The sequence below is a fragment of the Brachyhypopomus gauderio genome, chromosome 8, assembly GCF_052324685.1.
Source record: "Brachyhypopomus gauderio isolate BG-103 chromosome 8, BGAUD_0.2, whole genome shotgun sequence".
NCBI lineage: Eukaryota > Metazoa > Chordata > Actinopteri > Gymnotiformes > Hypopomidae > Brachyhypopomus > Brachyhypopomus gauderio.
This window is the reverse complement of record NC_135218.1, coordinates 1,288,248-1,309,487: the sequence shown is the minus strand read 5'-3', so window position 1 is coordinate 1,309,487 and position 21,240 is coordinate 1,288,248. Positions and strand designations below refer to the sequence as shown.

Genomic DNA, 21,240 nt, shown 5'->3' with positions numbered 1-21,240 from the left:
ACCAAAATGAAGTTTTCCAGTATGCGAAACATACCCGGATGACCTACTACTTCCAAAAAAAATATTCCAGTACGCGAACAGAGCTATCTTCGTGGTGTACTGCATCCCATCATGCAACGCTACATTCACGTGACCCCGTAGTATGCTTTGCTTTTGTCGCATACTGGAAACTGTACTTCATACTACTATGAGGACCAGTATGCAGTATCCAGTATATACTGAGTCCAGTATGCAGTATCCAGTATGTAGTAGGCTATTTCGAACAGAGCCATTGTCTTTCTGGGGTGAGTTTCCCGAAAGCGATTTACGAACAACTTTAAGAACAACATAACTTTAAGAATGCTGTTTTTTACGCCGGTTTCCCAAAACCCATCTTATCTTTCAAACTTACGAATGCGTCCCTAAGTAGCACTTACTTGACTCCGCCTCCACGTTTGCGCAGAACAGGGTCTGCCAGTCGAAAACTGAACCACCGATTTACATAAATTTCTATATTATTAAGCCACAAAAGCGTCGTTATCATAAAATCAAAAACAATTTTTTAAGTAGTTCATTTGTAATTGCTGTCCATCGCATGCCAAGCCTACCTATAAATAGGCAATTAACCTATTCTAATAACCTTTAGAAGCAAACAGCAAGTATGGAAAACCGACCACACAAACCAAATTTTTCTCAGGAAGAACTAACACAAATGCTGGAAGAAAATGAAGAAAACAAGAGCATACTCAACAAATAAAGAAAAAAAAACAGAAATGGGAAGAAATTGCCCAGAAAATAAGTGGGAACTGCAATGGACATACGCAAAAAATTGCATGATTTCGCTGGTCATGCAAAAAGAAAGGGAGTGGAACTTAGTAAAGAGAGGGCTAAGACTGGTGGAAGTCAATCATCTACAACAGCCAGAAGAGGAAAAAGCCCTGGGAATACTGGGCCCAACTGCAACCCAATGCATCACTGGGGGGATAGATGTAGCCTCAAATGAGTTCCCGACTACCCCACCTCAACCTGCATCCCCTGTGCAGCCTTCTTTTCCCTCCAACAGTCCTGTCCCATCTTCTGGCCCTTCCTCTGCACAACATATTGAAAGGCCTTCACATGCTCTTGACAATGAATGTAGATGCAGCGAGGATAGGGTTACCACCTGTCCCGGTTTTCCCGTCGTTGTCCCGGTTTTCCTTCTTTTTAATATTCGGTTTCTGCACACTTAAAATCCGTCTTTTTTCTCGCTGTGTCCATTTTACACCCGCCCCCGGAAACATTTAACGTTCGCGTATGACAGTGTCCTTGTTTTTTGTCAGACCTAGGTGGCAACCCTAGGCGAGGAGTTAATTTCTATTAAAAGCCAAAGGCTCCAGATAGAAAAAGAGCGTCTGCATTTATGCAATTTATATGTGTATATTAATAAACAGTATGTTGTATTTCGTGAAAACAGTCATTTCAATTTCGTATATATAGGCCTATTTATGCGCAGTATTGAACTAAGGACATTGGATCTAATTTATGTGACGCAATTACGCTTTCAAAAGTACATTTAACTGTTCGTGGATTCGTGTTTGTACACACAAGCGTGCGTAGTTCGGAGCGTTTTTAAAGGGATAATCAGCTGCCTCTATCGTTTTTCAGACAGAACTGCGCGTGAACTTCAGGTTAAGAACAACTTGGCGAGTTACGACAGGGTCAGACCACTCGTAGATTTACGAACGAGGTTAATTAAGTACGACGTGGGTTACGAAGGCTTTTGGGAAACCGGCGTAAATTTAAGAATGTTCGTAAGTACGAGGTTACGAAGTACTTAGCGCTAAGAATGTTTTGGGAAACTCACCCCTGGACGTGAGCTGACGCTTCTTGTAAGCTTTTATCTTCGACCACAGAGAGCGGTCTACAGTCCACAGCAATCCATCTCGCCAGTCAATGTCAATTTGTCTGACGTGGACTTTGACATTTTGTTTCTTAATTTGAACCCCGACATGTGGTCGAGTGTTGACTGGCGACACTGTTTGCTCGTACTAGGAATACATTTAGCAGCTAAGTTATCATTAGGCTACTGACCTGCGCGTTAGCCCCAACATGTTTTGCGATGAGGTGGTAACGAAGGATGGAAGTGCTCCTGTGATAAGCGAACTCCTTCCTGCATAAAGTGTTAATTTTTTTAGTTCGTTAATTTTCCTGTAATTAATTAATCGAAATTAATGCGTTAAAGTCCCACCACTAATATATATAGTTCTCAAGTCTCACGCATTGAGCGTGAGACACACGCATTGTACCGTCTTCACACGCTCTAACGCCACACTTCCAATTTCACACGGCGAAAAAATAAAATAAAATCTAGTTTATTTACCTCTGATCCATATATATATGTCGCCCTCCACTGGCGATCAATCGCGAAATACAACAACAACGTCCCATATATATATATATATACAGTTGTGATCAAATTTATTCAACCCCCAATGCTGCGAAGGGTTTTATGGAATTCAGTGCACATTTGTAATTGTGTTCATAATGAAATCTTACAAGGACTTGTTAAAGAACTAAATGCAACTAAGATAGCATCAATTTTTTTTGTCATAAAGTATTAAATGGCCTTTTTGTGATTTCTTCATTGACACAATTATTCAACCCCTTTACGACTACCACTCCTAAGAACAGAGGTTCATTCCAGTGTTTTCCATCAGGTATTGAAAACATCTGTGGATGTCAACGAGTAGCAATCAAGCATGATAAGCACCAATTAGGCAGATTTAAAAGGACTGTGATACTCAGCTCCTTCTAGACATCTACTGGTGTGTTTCCAAGCATGGTGAAGGCAAGAGAATGGTCCCAGAAGACAAGAGAAGAGGTTATTGCTCTTCACAAGAATGGCAATAGATATAAAAAGATTGCGAAGTTGTTAAATATTCCAAGAGACACTATCGGAAGTATCATTCGCAAGTTCAAGTTAAAGGGCACAGTGGAAACGTTACCTGGTCGTGGCAGAAAGAAGATCCTGACCGCGACTGCTGTGCGCTACCTGAAGCGTAATGTGGAGAAAAATCCCCGCGTGACTGCTAAGGAACTGAAAAAAGACCTGTCAGATGTGGGCACTGAAGTTTCAGCTCAGACAATAAGGCGCGCACTGCATAACGAAGACCTCCATGCCAGAACGCCCAGACGCATCCCCTTGTTGACTCCAAAGAACAAGAAAAGTCGACTGCAGTATGCCAAAAGTCATGTGGACAAGCCACAAAGGTTTTGGAACAGTGTACTGTGGTCAGATGAAACTAAATTAGAACTGTTTGGGACAATGGACCAGCGCTATGTTTGGAGAAGGAAGAACCAGGCTTATGAACAAAAGAACACCTTGCCTACTGTGAAGCATGGCGGGGGGTCAATTATGCTTTGGGGCTGTTTTGCTTCTAATGGTACAGGAAAGCTTCAACGTGTGCAGGGTACCATGAATTTCCTTCAGTACCAGGAGATCTTGGAGGAAAATGTGATGGAGTCAGTCACAAACCTGCGGCTTAGGAGACGTTGGACCTTCCAACAGGACAATGATCCGAAGCACACATCCAAGTCCACTAGAGCATGGTTGAACATGAAAGGCTGGAACATTCTAGAGTGGCCATCGCAATCACCAGACTTAAATCCAATTGAGAACCTCTGGTGGGACCTAAAGAAGGCAGTTGCAGTGCGCAAGCCTAAGAATGTGACTGAACTGGAGGCTTTTGCCCATGAAGAATGGGCTAAGATACCCATAGGTCGCTGCAAGACACTTGTGTCAAGCTATGCTTCACGCTTGAAAGCTGTCATAACTGGAAAAGGATGTTGTACTAAGTACTAAAAAATTATGTCACTAGGGGGTTGAATAAAACTGATAATGATGTGAGCACAGTAAAGACATTTGTGGTTATTCCATCATAAATATTATGTTATGTTTGTCTAATTTATAAGTGCCTCTTTGATATAATTGTAAATAAGATGACTGAAATGATCAAAATCAATGTCAAACTGGCCAAAACACTTTATTTCAGTGGGGGTTGAATAAATTTGATCACAACTGTATATATATATATATATATATATATATATATATATATATATATATATAAAATACTGTGTGTTTTCTGTGCGGCCCAGATACCGATACCGGTCCTCGGCCTGGTGGTTGGTGACCGCTGGTCCACATCACAGCTTTCTGTCATGATCTCACAAGAGCAGGGGTTAGCTTTTTGGTGCTCTATTGGTCCATCTTACAAAGCATTGTATTTATTCTCTTTTATTTGTCATTTTATACTTTTTTGCAAAACACCATCTTCTGAGTCAAAAAAAAAACCAGAAAAAAACGTGATAACTTTTGACCAGTCCGAGACGGTAATGTCTTTTTCAAAATGTGGTACCAGTGTTTTCCTGGTGGGATGTCAAGCTCTGACATTCTAGTATGTTTACTTACGCTGTTCTTTTTACCCTCTTGCTTTTGTTTCCTAGTTCAGCCTCGTTGCAGCAATAAGTGAGATTTTGAGTGTCCAATGCCCTCCTGCCTGACTCTCTATCTCCAAGATTCATGTTTTCAGTGTATATGTTGCTTTTTACCCCCATGTCTCACACTTGCTGTACATTTTGTACAAAGATTCAAATTATAGCGGTAAAAGAAGAGTGGAACAATGTCTGAATTGCGCACGCACATACATGTTTGCCATGGCATGGTTTGTCGACCATGTTTTGGTCCCAAATCAAGCTGTAGCGACTACATATAGCTACTCTTACAGTGATACATATTTTAACAGCTTTTATAGATAGATATAATTACTTGTGCTGCTACTACTAGTTCAGATTTGGACAGTATTACTGTACATTGAAACTTGGGAGTTCCATCCTGGTCCATATTACACAAACTGCAGTAATACAGAAAATGTTATCTTTGTTTGGTTTAAACATATTGGCTTTTAGATTTGACAATGTTTCTTTGAAATAGTCAGGTAAAATTCTTCAATTTTATTGGATAGAAAAATATAGCATCAACAGAACAAAATAGAATTTTGATATACGAATTATAATAACACTGAACAATCAGCCATTCTAAATATTTAGAATTATGGTCAATGGTCAATCTTTAGAATGCATACATACATACATATAAAATATATGAAAGTGTTTTGCCAACACTTTAATAACTGTGCATTTGTGGGCCCATTTTGGTGACGTCATTTGTACTATATAACAAAGTAAAAAAAAATCTCTTGAAGTTGTGATTCCTGGTTGGAGGAAGACCTGAATTGGATGTTGACTGAAGCCAGCAATTATTTCAGTAAGTCTTTACATCAAAATCACTTGTATAATTTGACCTTCAGGAGGTAAATACAATGATACAAATGCAAAATGAAACATATGGAAGTAATAATTAAAAATTGTATTACTTACATTCCTAAAAACAATCATGATGAAAATTCAGGTGCTTAAATTACAAAGTGTTCAGTGGAAACTGAGGCAAAAATGTTAACTGATATGCGGATGTCAATGTAGGATAAGTCCTTGTTTTTAGTGTTCACTTTAACTCTCTGACCTAGTCTTTGAGCTAGTCCTGCCTCCTCCCTCAGTCTTCGACATGATACTATGCCTGGTTGTCTAGAAAAGTGGTCTGGTGTTTGTTCAAAACATGTATAACAGCATTCCAAGAATAACTAAAGTTATGAAGACAAAAAGGCCACCCAGCTTTTTCTTAATGCCATATTCAGATACTTCTAGTGCGAATCCTTTTGGCGTCTTTCACGTGGTCTACGTCCTTTAGGTCGGCAAATTGTTTAGTTGCAGATGTGTGATCATATCCTATAGAATTTGTGCGTGTGTGTTTAGGGAATACTGCAATATTTCTGGAACCAATCATAGTCCAGAGCCCTCCACCAAACTACCTCCCGAGAAAACATTAGTTTATAATGTTGTATGTCTTTATAATGTCTTTATACATTTAAGGGTTAAATATCAGAAACTAAGTTGCTTGATTTTCTCCTTCTCTGACTGTGGATGCTTCTGGGACTAACTATGCTTTTAACAGCTTTGCTATTGGCTGGCTTGCTTACTTCGTTTGGATATGACAGCAGAAACACTGACTTACATTTAAAAATGATTACTTGCTGCACTGAATGGAACTTATACTGTTCCTTGATCTACTTGCTATTTTTACAAATGAAAAAATAACTCGAAAAAGTATCTGAATAATTGCTCGTTATTTTAACGTTAGCTGCACAGTTCAGACTCGTTTGTTTCTGAAAACTGATTTTGGTTTCATTTTAACCAAGTCTAAATGACTAACTGCTTCGTACTCGGCAGCAGAGAAATTACACGAATCAGACAACTTTTGCTTTTAAAGCAGGGAATGGGAGGGGGAATTAAAGGACCCAACATGCAACTTATCGTGGAAAACAGTTTAGAATTATGTTAGTGTATAATCAGGGCTCTCAAGTCTCACGCATTGAGCGTGTGACACACGCATTTGACCATCTTCACACGCCACACTTCCGATTTCACACGGCGAGAAAAAAAATCTAGTTTATTTACCTCTGATCCATATCTATGTCGCCCTCCACTGGCGATCGATCGCGATATACAACCCCCCCCCCCCCGCTCAACATGAATCCAAAACTTGAGAGCCCTGGTATAATAGTGTATAAAGATTACAAACCAAACTACATTTATTCCAGATTTTATATGTGTGTGTGTGTCCGAACGTACTGTTTTTGTGAAAACTGTGTACTTCAATACAAATGTTAACATCCACCTATCTATCATGTCTGTGATGCAGTTAGAAAATAGAACATCATCCAGGACAAGAGCTGGCGGAAGGGACGTATTATAGGCGGAGGTGACGTATTATATCTGCGCCATTTAGGCAGTTTCATTCTTGCGTGTTTTATAAACACACCGATATATTAAAGCAATTTAACTTTACAATTTATAACTAATTATGGAAGAATATTATGCCGGTCTTGGAGAGTGGGACGGACAAGATGGCAATATGGTGATCTACGTTTCTTATGTTTCAGCTGATTAAATGGATTTCTGATAAATTGCTTGTTTGTCTTATTCCAACAGATTAATCAGTGGTAATAGTGATTGTATGTAGATAACTTAGCTGGGATATCTAGTTAGTTAACATTAGCCTCAGTGTAACAGCTAAAAATAAAATATTTTGTAATTGTTAAATTAATGTGTAGGTATTATAATAAAAATAATAATTGCCGTTTGGATGATTTGTCTTTAGGAGGATGGTTACGCTGATGCAGAAGCGGATGGGACATTGCAGGAGGAATGCTTGCAGAAATTCTCCAGTAGGGACTACATCATGGAACCGACCGTCTTTAATACACTAAAAACGTGAGCACGTTGGAACAGTACCATATACAAAAGAAAAAATGTGCAAAGAAAATAGACTACGTTATCTATACATAGTTTTAAGGAATTTATTCTTGTTTCCTCCAAGCTATTTTCAAGCGGGTGGTTCACCGGAGCACGTCATTCAACTGCTGTCGGAGAACTATTCTGCAGTTGCACAGACAGTAAACCTGTTGGCAGAGTGGCTAATTCAGATGGGTGGGATTATATTTAACCATCCACAAGAAATTTATTTATTATTATTTATTATACCATTCAGTCAGTACAGGAATCTAGCATTATTAAGTGTTTGTGCATGCCCAGGTGTGGAGCCAGCCCAGGTACAAGAGCGAGTAGAGAATCATCTGAAGAGCATCCTCATAAAACACTTTGATCCACAAAAGGCGGATTCCATTTTCACTGTAGAAGGAGAGGTAAAGTATTTTGTGACACAGGATAATTTTTTATGTCCTAATAATTGGCCATTATTATTATTGTTGATATTATTAAGTTTTTTGTATAATGACTCTATTATAATACCACACTTCACAACTTATTTTGGAAAACTAAACTTGTAATCTTGTAAAATAAATGTAAGTATATATTTTTATATATAATATTGTTACCTGTCTCTTCAATTTGCATCTGTTTAGACGCCAGCGTGGCTAGAGCAAATGATAGCTCACACCACGTGGAGAGACCTCTTTTATAAACTTGCTGAGGCCCATCCAGACTGCCTGATGCTCAACTTTACAGTCAAGGTACCTGGGGATAATGGCAAAGCTTCTAATCCGGTTCTTCTTATGTGAGAATTTAATGCACAACAGAACCAGTGTTTTAATGACCTCTTTCATAAATTCACCGCTATCATCATTTTTTCTAAAAGCTGATGAGTGAGATGTGCAGTTAGTTACGGATAGACTGTGGAGGTTCAGGAACCTCTATGTAGTGCTACTGCAGGTTAGGTGGTGTTTAACCTGCTGAAAAAGGATTTGCAGGAATAAATAACCTGATCTCTTTTTCCCAGTCCAGCATGGTAAAGTAATTCTCTATTTTTGCTTTTATTGCGGTTGATTGCAGCTGATCTCCGATGCAGGATACCAAGGTGAGATCACTAGTGTGTCTACAGCTTGTCAGCAGCTGGAGGTTTTCTCCAGGGTTCTACGAACATCCCTTTCCGCGCTACTTGATGGAGGAGAACAAAACCTGGAAAAGAACCTGCCTGAGTTTGCTGTGAGTTTTACAAAGCACTGTACAGTAGTGTTAATTTATACTTTTTAAAACCACCATAGAGTATAAAGTAGAGCTTAATTTTACTCTGTTAAACTGATATTTTCCTACTCTATTAATATTATGGCATTCTCAATGGAACTATGCTTTTAATCTGGCCCATTGCTTAAGTAATAGTTTGTGTTGGTAAAACATATGGCAAAATCTGGCAAAACACATTATAATGTGCTTCACCAGTGTAAGGGGGGCTTGGACTCGGACACTTATAAAGCTGCTTTGTGACAACAACGATTATAAAAAGCGCTATATAAATTAATTTTGATTTGATTCCATTTGAAAAGAGCTTCATGAGCTTTAGTATAAGTCTAAACCCACTGTTACTCCAGTTCCTTTATTTGCTGTGTCAAGGTTTGTGTTTCATCTTCATAGTTGTGTGTTTCTTGTTTCTTTAAGTTGCTTGATAAAAGCTGTCGTGTGTCTTTATATGTGTCTGTGTGCATGTGTTCGGTGAGCAGAAGATGGTGTGTCATGGCGAACACACGTACCTGTTTGCTCAGGCCATGATGTCTATTCTGGCACAGGAAGAGCAGGGTGGATCAGCTGTGCGTCGCATTGGACAGGAAGTGCAGAAATACGCCCTCCAGAGGTGCTGCAGATATTCCACTCACCAGTGATTTACTTACAATCTACAGCTTATAGATGCATGCATTGTCCCAGTTGTTATTGCTGTTTTTGCATCTTACAGTTATTATTGTGTTAATAATAATTGATATTGTAATAATAATAATTGTTGTTAATAATAGTTGTCATGATTGACCGTGCAGAAACACTGCAATGGGTAAATGTAATGCTTGCTGTTGAAGTAGTGGAACTGGTGACACTGATCATATATTATTGGTTTAGTGCAGGATATTTGCATTGTATCCTGTGTGTAATTACAATAGGGAGGACTGGTATGGCAGCAGAAAAGGCCCAGACAGGTCTGGAGGATGTCCAGTGACACTCTCTCTCTTGTATATGTAAAAATGTATAGATGACCAAACTCTTAACATCTTTAAGTGAAACTATTCCTATATATTAGGATCTATGCAAATGGATTTGCTTTGGTAGGCCAACTAACTCCCAGTTTTTACGTTTAAAGTAACAAAAACTTTGCAGCCTTGTGCACCCAATAGTTTGAAAGGTAGATTCAGAGAGTAGGTTGGGATTTTCTTAATAAAAGAGTGTTTGTGTTTTGGTGTGATGTTTTAAGTGGGCACGATGCAAGTCAGATCACACTGGCACTGGGCACGGCAGCTGCATACCCACGAGCGTGCCAGGCCCTAGGTGCCATGCTGTCCAAAGGGGCACTCAATCCAGCAGATATCACAGTCCTCTTCAAGATGTTCAGCAGCATGGATCCGCCTCCCGTGGAGCTGGTTTGTTTACTTTAACTAAATCACATCCAAATGTTTGAATAAGTGGGATGTTAAGTTTTCACTTCATTTTTGGATCTCATGATCAATTTCAATGCTAAGTAAAGACTGGTCACTGTCAATTGTCATTTTCAGCAGCAGGCTTTAGCAAGTTATGTATTTTAATCTTTAGGTCGAGTCGCATTTAGATATTACTATTTCACAAGTATGCAGAAGTGATATTAAGTATGCATCTATTTGTTTGCTTGAAGATCCGTGTGCCAGCTTTCCTGGATTTGTTCATGCAGTCCCTCTTTAAACCTGGGGCCAAGATCAACCAGGACCACAAACACAAATACATTCACATTCTGGCCTATGCAGCCAGTGTAGTGGAGACTTGGAAGAAGGTACCAATTCACTGAAGACATGTTAATGCTAAATAAATAAATACAAATTCTACATTTATTGTAAGATAGAAATGACCTGTAATATTAAGGTAATCATTTTTGTACATCATTCTGCACCTTTGTGATTAGTAAAAGCAAAACTTGGGATGTGGTGGCATTAAACAGCTTCACTTTCTCTAAAGATTAACATTAAGGTGCACACATTTAAAGTACATTGCACAAGAATACCCTTTATCTAATTTTTGCTTTCTTGTATTAAGTATCTGTGACTTCTCTTCCAGAACAAGCGTGTTAATATCAATAAGGACGAGCTGAAGTCCACCTCCAAGGCCATTGAGACTGTACATAATTTGTGCTGTAATGAAAATAAAGGAGCTACAGAGCTGGTGGCAGAACTTAGTACACTGTACCAGTGTATTAGGTGTGTTTACACACACACACACACACACACACACACACACACACACACACACACCCAGTGTATTAGGTGTGTTTACACACACACACACACACACACATATATATACACACACACACACCAAACACACACACACACACCCAGTGTATTAGGTGTGTTTACACACACACACAGTGTATTAGGTGTGTTTATACACACACACAGTGTATTAGGTGTGTTTATATACATACACACACACACACACACACACACACACACAATCAATATATTAATCCTCCTTTTCCACATAGAAGCCTTTTACTACATACACACATTTAGATGTTAAACCTATACTTGATTTGTGAGGTAAGTGGTTTCCAGGCCATTACATTTTTTATTTGGATTTGTATTTGTGTGCGCATGCACATGTGTGTAACGTGTGTCAGGTTTCCAGTAGTAGCAATGGGAGTGCTGAAGTGGGTCGACTGGACTGTGTCAGAGCCTCGTTACTTCCAGCTGCAGACAGACCACACCCCTGTTCATCTGGCCTTACTGGATGAGGTAAAACATTGCTGTGCTTCCAAGCTTGATACTGGCCTACTAAAGAATGTCTCTGCTAGCTTTACTCCGATAATACTGACTGGTCAAACGGACCGATACGGCAGCTGGCAGTAAATGACTCTGGCAAAGATATAATGGAATTATTAATCAGACTTTTATCTAATGTCCTGGGACCCTGGCAAGGAATAACCCTGCTGTGCATTGGCCCATTAGGGCTGGTAGGCTTTTGATGCTGTGCTGTACTTGTTACATAAACATGAGTCAAATTTATAATTGTGGCAATTTGCCAACTTGGCACAGTACATTTTTACTATGCATATATAGAGTAGCTACAGCTGTAATTATGGATCTGTAGTTTCTAGGATGTGATTTTTTTGTCATTGGAGAAACCCTGTGCTTCCTTTTTAGATCAGTGCATGTCATCAACTGCTCCACCCACAGGTGCTGCAGTTACTTGTCAAACTCTTTGAAACAGAACATTCCCAACTCGATGTCATGGAACAAGTATGTTAACATTGCACTTGTCTGTGTACACACATTCACCACACACTCCCAGGTTACTCTCATGAAAGAGTGTCTGAGACTCACTTGGCAAGACACAAATGTAATGCGTGTGAATATGCATGTGTATCTACTTTCTTAGTTGGAGCTGAAGAAAACTTTACTGGATCGCATGGTTCATCTGTTAAGTCGAGGGTATGTCTTGCCAGTGGTCGGCTACATCCGGAAATGTCTTGAAAAACTAAACACAGACATCTCACTCATCAGATACTTTGTCACAGAGGTGAGAGGTTGGAATTTAGTAAATGACACTAAATCTTACGCTCCTCTTTCACCAAAACATTTGGATTATGCAATTTTGAGTACTATCAATGTATCAGGTACAAGTTCTGTATCAACTTTATTTAAGCCCAGAGTAAAATTGGTGGTGACTTGGATCATTTCTTCTGCAGATAAATAATTAATGTTTTGCCTTCCAAAGGTTCTGGATGTGATTGCTCCCCCATACACTTCTGACTTTGTTCACCTGTTTTTACCAATCCTGGAGAATGACAGCATAGCTGGAACCATCCGCACGGAGGGAGAACATGACCCTGTGGCTGAATTCATTGGTGAGTAAACCTCTGATGCGTTTCACTATACAGGCTTCTGCAATATTTCAGTCCTTGATAGGCTGATGCATGTTGATTCAGTAGGAGACTGGGAATAGAGGTAGAAATCTTTCAACACAAAATTGCTTAAGTTTTGAAATGTGATTGAAATATTTCTATGACTGAATTACGTAGCAAAGAAGTAATACATTTCAGGGGACAAATGTTTTTTTAATGGTCATGCTCAGTCCTGGTAAATATATGTGACCCATCACCAGAATATCATTCTCTTGGCACTTTTTTTTTTGCTATTGTACTGTCCATTGTCAATCAGAGGAAGATGGGTCCCCCTTTCAGTCTTGGTCCCTCCGAAGGTTTCTTCCTTCTGCTCTAAGGAATTTTGCCTTGCCATTGTTACCTTTGTCCTGCTCACAGGGGTTTTGGACTCAGACATACGTAAAGTCACTTTACAATGACTGTTGTAAAAAGCAACATACAAATAAATATGACTTGATGTGATGTGAAGACCTCCATATCTTTAGTAGAATGTCTGATTTCACCATCCCTTGGGTTTGGGACTGGCCTGAAAGAAAACTCTTCACTTCAGAATTTGTCTGGCAGTGGTCATGTTATCAGTAACCACCATTTTCTTATGCTTCACACATATGGTAGTTTACGTTGGAGCAGAAATATTTTCTTATTTGTCTTCCAAATTTCTTATTACACCAATTTGGCACAGCTTGTATTTATAGTCTCTCTTATAATAATTTAAAAAGACGTTATAGTTTTCAGCAAACTGTAGTCTGGCCTGTAGGTTTACTAATGGTTTAGTGGTAAATTGGCAGTGTTCTTTTAACAGCAGTCTTTGAAACATCTATGCTTATGTCCTGAATAGTTTTTGTGTCAAGTTGTTTCTTTGTTGCCAAGCTCATGTTTAACTTCCTAAGTTACGTTTTTTAATTCATTTTAATTTTCAATCAATCAATCAATCAAATTTTATTTATATAGTGCTTTTTACAACAGTTGTTGTCACAAAGCAGCTTTACAAGTGCCGGGTCCTAGCCCCCAGTGAGCAAGCCAAGGGCGACAGTGGCAAAGAAAAACTCCCTAGTTTTCTGCATGAGGAAGAAACCTTGAGAGGAACCAAGACTCAGGGGGGGAACCCATCCTCCTCTGGCCGACACCGGTCACCATGACAACAACAATTTATACAGAAAGAAGAGAAAGAAAAGGAAAAAGATGTAATAATGTCCATCATGGTGTAGGCATCCGGTTAGGCAGGAGGTGGCCGGCCCAGGATGGATCGCTTGTCTCTCCTCATCTCATTATTCCTCAAGCAGGCAGGCAGCCACGTGGAGAAATGAAACAGGGAAAATTAGTGCTGCATGCGGACATATACAGGACAGGTGAAATTATAAACATTTCCGGAGTGTGGCAGCAACTCCGGCATTAAGTTAAACTATTACAGCCTAGCTAAAAAAAGGCAGAACCAGAAGGTAACATAGACTTGGGGGCATCCTGAGACAATGGCATCCGTCCACTGCACTGTCAACAAACTTGAGCAGTTTGACCTCGAGCAGTGACAGGATGACAGCACCAGCGCCCCAGTCTACCGTAAAACCCTTCGCCTATGAACCCCTGGATCTGTACCTTTATCTAAGGGGGGATATTAATTATCAAACGCTAAACTAAATAAGTGGGTTTTCAACCTAGACTTAAAGATTGTTACTGTGTCAGAGTCCCGGACGCATTTAGGAAGATCATTCCAAAGCTGGGGGGCCTTACAAGAAAAGGCTCTTTCCCCTGCTGTTACCTTGTTAATTTTTGGAACTAATAAAAGACCAGCACCCTGTGATCTTAGTGGACGTGGGGGTTCATAATAGGAAATAAGTTCCTGAAGGTATTCAGGAGCAAGCCCGTGCAATGCTTTATAAGTTAATAAAAGAATTTTAAAGTCAATACGGAATTTAACTGGGAGCCAATGCAGGGCTGATAGGACTGGACTGATATGCTGAAATTTTCTAGTTCTGGTCAGAACCCTGGCTGCGGCATTTTGAACTATTTGAAGTTTATTTAAATTCCTATTTGAACATCCTGACAGTAGTGAGTTACAGTAATCTAATCTGGAGCTAACAAAGGCGTGCACCAATTTTTCCGCATCATCCTGTGATAATGCATTTCTTAACTTAGCAATGTTGCGGAGATGTAGAAAAGCTATCCTAGTAGTATTATCTATGTATTTATCAAATGATAGGTCAGAGTCAAGTATGACGCCTAGGTTTTTGGCTACTGTGCCAGGTGTAATGGGGTAGTCTGCGAGATTAAGCATTAGATCTGGAATTTTCTGTTTTGAGGCCTTAGGGCCCAGAAGGAGAACTTCTGTTTTGTCCTCATTAAGTTGGAGGAAGTTTAGGGACATCCAGCATTTAATATCTCTTACACAGGCCTCAATTTTTCCTAAACTGAGTTTGTCATCAGGTTTGGCTGATATGTAAAGTTGAGTGTCATCTGCATAGCAGTGAAAATTGACACCATGTTTGTTTATAACTGTGCCCAATGGTAGCATATATAATGTAAATAATAGTAGTCCTAAAATGGAGCCTTGGACCCCATATTTAACTTTTGTACGTTTAGATGGAATATTATTGAGCTCTACAAACTGATAGCGATTTGTTAGGTAAGAATAAAACCATGAAAGGGCTGTGCTTGAGACTCCAACCCAGCGTTCTAACCTTTCTAGCAGGATCCTATGATCAGTTGTGTCGAAAGCTGCACTAAGATCAAGAAGCACTAACAGTGATACATAGCCTTGATCTGAAGCAAGGAGGAGATCATTTGTTACTTTAACTAATGCTGTTTCAGTACTGTGATGGGGCCTAAAACCAGATTGGAATTTTTCAAATATGTGATTCCTATGCAGATATAGGCATAATTGCTGGGCAACAGCTTTTTCTATGATCTTAGATATAAATGATGTTTGAAATGGGTCTATAATTAGATAGTACAGTCGGATCAAGATTTGGTTTCTTGATCAGAGGTTTAATAACTGCTAATTTACATGATTTGGGCATGTGACCTATTGTAATGGATGAGTTAACTATAGTTAGAAGAGGTTCAGTTACCGCTGGTAATACCTCTTTTAATAACTTTGAGGGAACCGAGTCTAGTGTGCAGGTAGCACAATTTAAGGAAGAAATTATTTTCTCTAATTTTTTTACACTCCTGATGTTTAGACTGTTTGATTTTCTCCAGGTTTTTTATGTTTAATCTACCTCTTGATGGACTGATTTACTGGCAGATTGGATAAGTGAATACTGCCTATAAAATCATGTCTACACTTTCACATACAGCTGGAACTACCTGTGCAACCAATTTCTTTAGTTACTTATGCTCATTGTTTCATTTCATATCTAATGTGCTATAGTACAAACTTTGCCATGCCAACCAAAAGTTGTTAATTATAATTCAGACTGCACATGAGCTGTTTCATCAGCTGTAATGAAACAAGTGTGTCCTATAGCGTGCTGCAGCAGATGGTCCATCACGGATTACTTAAAACACCTGTGGATCATGGGACCACAAGGCCTTGAGTGACAGAACACTTCCTGAATGCAATAGAGCTTGGTGTTATAAAACTCATACACTGTCTCTCACCCACACATTTCTCTGAAGGTACTATTTGTACCTTACGAGCAGCGCGTGCTGGTGTTTTCCTCTTGCCATCGATCCTGTATTCATGTATTTGTGTGTTTCTGTCTGTGTTCCTTCCTCAGCACACTGCAAATCCAACTTTATCATGATGAACTGAAACCTGCTCGAATGCTTTGCAGTTGACTTTGGGCTGACAAGACCACAGTACATGTTGTAAGAAATTTATATCATCCAGTCAGAGAGCCACTGCACCTCACAAAAACCAGTATACACACATCCTGCAATGCAGAATTGGGAGAATGTAAGTTAAGGGAGTTTTTAACAACTCAAATTAAAGTAGATGTTTTATGGACACTGAAACTGATGCTGCACAAGTGTATTTACAGAGAACGCTTTATGCAGCTGGTCTGACTAACTTTTCACAGGTTACTGGAAATTAAAACAGAATTCTGTTATTCAAATATGTTTGATTATGGTGCAAAAATACACTGTGGCAAACTAATGTACAGGACATATTTACATTCTAGACTGTCCGATTTTGTAATTATTTCTTTACTTTTGTGTTTCTTTATTAATAAAGTTGAGTTGTATATTGTGGGTTGTTTTAAATATTCAAGAAGTGTACCTCCAGAAAACACCAGGGTATTCTTCTTGAAGTTTCTACATACTGTCATAAGTTGTTGTTCTGCACATAACATTAAGCAACATTCAACACCAGATCATTCACACTTTCTGAAATGACAGTTTTGATCTAGCGTGAAACTTGGGCACCGGAAAAAACTTGGACAAAGTTGAAAACAAGATTTGATAAACAGGACTCCCCATGTTGTACAGAGGTGCATCCCTTTCAGCTGAAGTAAAATTTGAGTGTGGAATATTAAAATCAAACTGCATTCATACAGGCCTATCTTTGGAAGAAAACACTTTTTTTCCAGTGCAAATATGCAGAGATCAATTTTACATGCAGCAAGTATAAAAAAAAAGTGCACAATTTAACTAAATGCAGTATAGATTCTTATAATCAATCAATTTTGAAAACTTCTTTGGATTCAGCTTTAACAGTCCATACTTGGATATTCCCTGAATGGTAAACCAAAAGTAGCACTGAAAGATTACTTTTCTTGACTAAATCTTAAAAAAGTCATTTTTAGGTACAATTTAGTTGGTCTCTGTGCTAAACATTTCACACATAGCCTGCTGGTACGATTGGATCCCCAAACATGCAGTCCTCTTCAAGGGCCAAGTTATACTTGCTCCCACTGCCACCTTTGTAAGCGCTGGTCACAATCCTCAGCCATCCTTTTTCACCCTATACATAAGAGGGATAAAATACAAACGTTCTCCAAGGTGCACGGATAGGCTTTTCTGTCAGTGAGCAAAGGTGTTCAGGTACATGTGATCGGCAACAAGAGATTCAGAAGAACAGAAAGCAGGTACTTCCCCTCTGAAGCAGAACTACATGGTTAGGTATATAATCGTAATTGTTTTAATAAATCAAAAATAAAAGCATACTGACTCAGGAAATACACTAATATATATATATATATATAATACATGTGTATGTATATTTAATCACACACACACTTCCAGTCAAATGTTTGGATACATCTACTGTTCATTTTTGTTATTTTTGAAAAACAAAAAAACCCAAACTAATTTTGACTCCAGTCTAAAGGCTGAAACTGCTTGGATTGCTGTTATAATTACTGACTACATTTCAAAAGGTGAAGCAGCTAGAGATCCAGACAGTTTAAAGGTGATTATCTGATGTACAGATTAGCAAACCAGATATTGATTTTTAAAAAATGTGCTTCTCTTACCAGTTCACAGACAAGAAAATGAACTGCATGAGTTATTTTGAAAGTTGTAGTATTTTCAGCTGCTTCTGAAGTACAAGGGCACGACTGAACAGATTACATTAAAGGTAAGAATAGGTGCAGTGTTCTCTTACCCACGGCTCTCCCCACGAGTTCCGAACGATCCAGTACTCAATTCCGTTCTCATCAATATCCCAGCCAGCCACAGATACAATGTGGTTAATAAAGGGATTATCCACATACTCATAGTATAGACCACCAGTGTATGCATCCAGCTTGTCAGTAGCCATGATCCCACAACTACACACAAATATTTATGAAACCATAAATAATTTGTTCTTAGCAAAATGGTATTAAAATGTATACCATGTTTACCTGAACTAATATATACTTTTGAAAAAGAAAAAAAAAAAATTTGTAACATGTTTATGTCCACATTTTTATGAGCCAATGAATGAGGCATGCCTACTTGTAAACAGGCCAGCGTATGACTGAACTTTTTCAGGTATATTCAGTTTGTGTACCTGATGGGTCCTCCAGCATAAATTTCAGCTTTCATCTTCTCTAGGCCACTGACAGGTCCATAATCTCCAACCTTCCACAGAGTGTAGTTCTTCACAATATTACATTGGCCAAACGTGGTGCATGTACCACACTGATTAAAGGGCTTACAATCTGAAAACAAAAGCACAAACAGCTTAATTTCCCTATGCAGTCATTCAGTAGATAATGGAATGGCGTGGTATTAGATTACTGCCACCTTCCTTAAACTTGTGAAATTTCACTTGGTTTGCCTCCATTGGTGTTTATTAGAGGACACTTTATCCTATTCCGTTCATAAATTGAGTGTGTGGTCAGAGTATGCTCATTCATAAATTCTAATCTTGGAGCCAAGCATAGGTGAAACGCTCCAAGGCAATGTTACTACAGTTAGGCAAATCAACCAGACACAAATGAGAACTAGTCACTGAAACACTCGCTTTTAAATGTAATTTAAATAAGAAACCTAAAAGCAACTTGCTACAAACAACTATATGAGAGCTCTCTGATGTCAGGTTGACTGGAAATCTACACATCTGCATGATATATGAACAAGTGTATTTGAATTACCCTGGTCTTTTGCCTGGTAATTATTACAGGTTTCATCAGGGATGCCATTGGAGTTGGCATATTCCCAAACGCCAGAGTGATCACCCCCATGACAAGATCCAGCATTTGCACAGTCAATAACGTTCTGTACTGAGAGATATGCAGATGGCCATGCTGCCTTCCGCTTGATATTAATTCGATCTGAAATAACGAAGATACAAGTACAATCCTTTATACATGTCAGAAGAGATGAATTAATTCTATCCCATTTCCTTAGAAGTCATGTGCAAGTCAGGTGGTAAACGACAATCATTACAACAATCTCTACATGACTCAACACGCCTCAGTAATTCCTGTAAAAACCCTACTGCTTTACACAAAATAATATGAAGAATGTTTCTCTGTTTAAGTTCTTCATAGCATGTACCTGCAAGTGCACTTGTGCTACCATGAGCCCAACATGATCCACAATACTGGGGGATATGCTGGTTGCGAGTCGTACTGACAAAGTTGGTGCCGTTGATGTTTCTCCAGTCCCAGGCTTTGGGCAGCTCAGCAGTGTTCAGGTATTCATGTGGACGTGGTGCTGTCCTAAGGAAAAAGGACTTGTGTTGAAATGCAAACGGGAAAGGAAATGGACAGTGGGCTACCTGAAAGGCCATACCAGCATGAACAAATGGCTACCCAAAACCTTCAGGCAGCTTTTGAAATGCCCTGATAACCTGGCAAACTTACAGGCTTCCTACATTCAAAAGACATTCACAGCAAACAGCATGTGACCACAATGCACGCTCACCAAACACAGACATGCACAGGCTATTCATAGCTCAGTACATAAAGAGGAAGGCAGAGCATAGGCAAAAACCCTGCCTTCAAATTTAGAGGCAGTGCTTCACAACCATGCGGTTGAGGAACTCAGCACTTTCAATCTATGGAGATTTTTGGGGAATTTTGCTACCTTTTCACCACTTTGAAGTGTTTTTCTCTTAATGATTTCAAACGCCGAATTGCCACGACATGTGACACCTGCAGTACACTGGGCAACAATGGATCCAAACAAGAAACATGAGAAGCCATGTAGTGATTTCACTTCAAGCTTAAAAGGGTGAAATTTCAAAAGCAAACAAATCATGCAGTGTATACAAGAGTGAAACAAGAAACCCCATTTATTCATCACCCAAATGGCATGTAGGAAGTACAGTGACCCCTGCGTTTAGCAGCACCATTTACACCAGTTAGCACTCAACTAGGTGGGGAAACAACTTTTATTTACCAATTAAGATGAATGGCTTCACTTATCTAATGAATCCACATGAAATTATATTTTTGTCATCCTCAGTATCTCTAGTCAGGTTTCTAAAGGTGGAACCCCTTCCCCTCGGAGTTTAACAATAGCTATAAAACACATCGTCTATTTTGTACGAAAGCATAGATCGGACTTGTGTTGTGCATGAGGCACCTTTTGTAAATAACCATAAGGTCTTTGCAACATTTAAAGGTAACCTAAAATAAATGAGCACAAAAGTTAACAGATTTACGACCATCATGTAAACCTGTCAACGGATTTATAAGTTTGCCAGTGAAAACGTTCACATTTATTCATGAGCATTACAACACCACAGACCTCAGGTACACCCGTGTTAGTGATCATTAGATCACTGGATTATGCAACACGTGCTGCCTGGACCACTGCGGGATAGACAAATGCGTAAATCAATACCGAAAACTAAATTTCAGATTACTCTTAGATGGATATGTTGACACAAAATAGGTCAATTTTTATCTACATAAATTAGTGTTACGGTTTATTGAGCCGCGTCATCGTATTCTGATTTTTTTTTTACCAGCGAAACAAAAGCGAAGATCATGTGAGAGAGCAGAAGGAAGTAGCGACCACTAGTCTCTAAACCAACAATCCAGCTATCGTGCTGGTTGTCGTCCAGGGAACATAGAAAGAAGAGGTTAAAGAAAGGCTAAATAACATACTTGACTCCCATTTGAGTTCTTCGCGCCAGAGGTCTGAAACATGGCTGATTTTCGTTAAAATAGCGCCCGGCAAAAACAGCGGAGAGCGTAAACAGAAGCAGCAGTAGTTGTACCCGACCCATGTTGGACCTTGTGTCATATGACCGCCGCACACTTGATTTATACAGCCGCGTCGGGGCGTAACTTTACTCAAATCTGAAACACACCAATGGCAATTAACTTCGTGTGCGCCGGTCTGGTAACGTACTTTTCTTTTTTAAACACCATTAGCAA

General features: G+C 39.2%; 2 protein-coding genes across 2 annotated transcripts; one reads left to right on the top strand and one right to left on the bottom strand.

The window, feature by feature from the left end:
• Positions 1-6,832: 6,832 nt before the first annotated feature.
• On the top strand, positions 6,833-16,670 carry nelfcd (negative elongation factor complex member C/D). Its single transcript, XM_077013736.1, has 15 exons — positions 6,833-6,991; positions 7,235-7,347; positions 7,454-7,563; positions 7,669-7,778; positions 7,998-8,105; positions 8,425-8,577; positions 9,090-9,220; positions 9,827-9,992; positions 10,241-10,375; positions 10,657-10,796; positions 11,219-11,333; positions 11,742-11,837; positions 11,977-12,117; positions 12,316-12,445; positions 16,198-16,670. Exons 1-15 carry the CDS (start codon positions 6,938-6,940, stop codon positions 16,230-16,232), a joined length of 1,737 nt encoding a protein of 578 aa, XP_076869851.1. The 5' UTR covers positions 6,833-6,937; the 3' UTR covers positions 16,233-16,670.
• Positions 16,283-21,125, bottom strand: ctsz (cathepsin Z). Its single transcript, XM_077013739.1, has 6 exons — positions 20,968-21,125; positions 19,409-19,572; positions 19,003-19,182; positions 18,417-18,567; positions 18,027-18,192; positions 16,283-17,384 (listed from the first exon to the last, which is right to left on the bottom strand). Exons 1-6 carry the CDS (start codon positions 21,087-21,089, stop codon positions 17,259-17,261), a joined length of 909 nt encoding a protein of 302 aa, XP_076869854.1. The 5' UTR covers positions 21,090-21,125; the 3' UTR covers positions 16,283-17,258.
• Between the last annotated feature and the right edge of the window lie 115 nt (positions 21,126-21,240).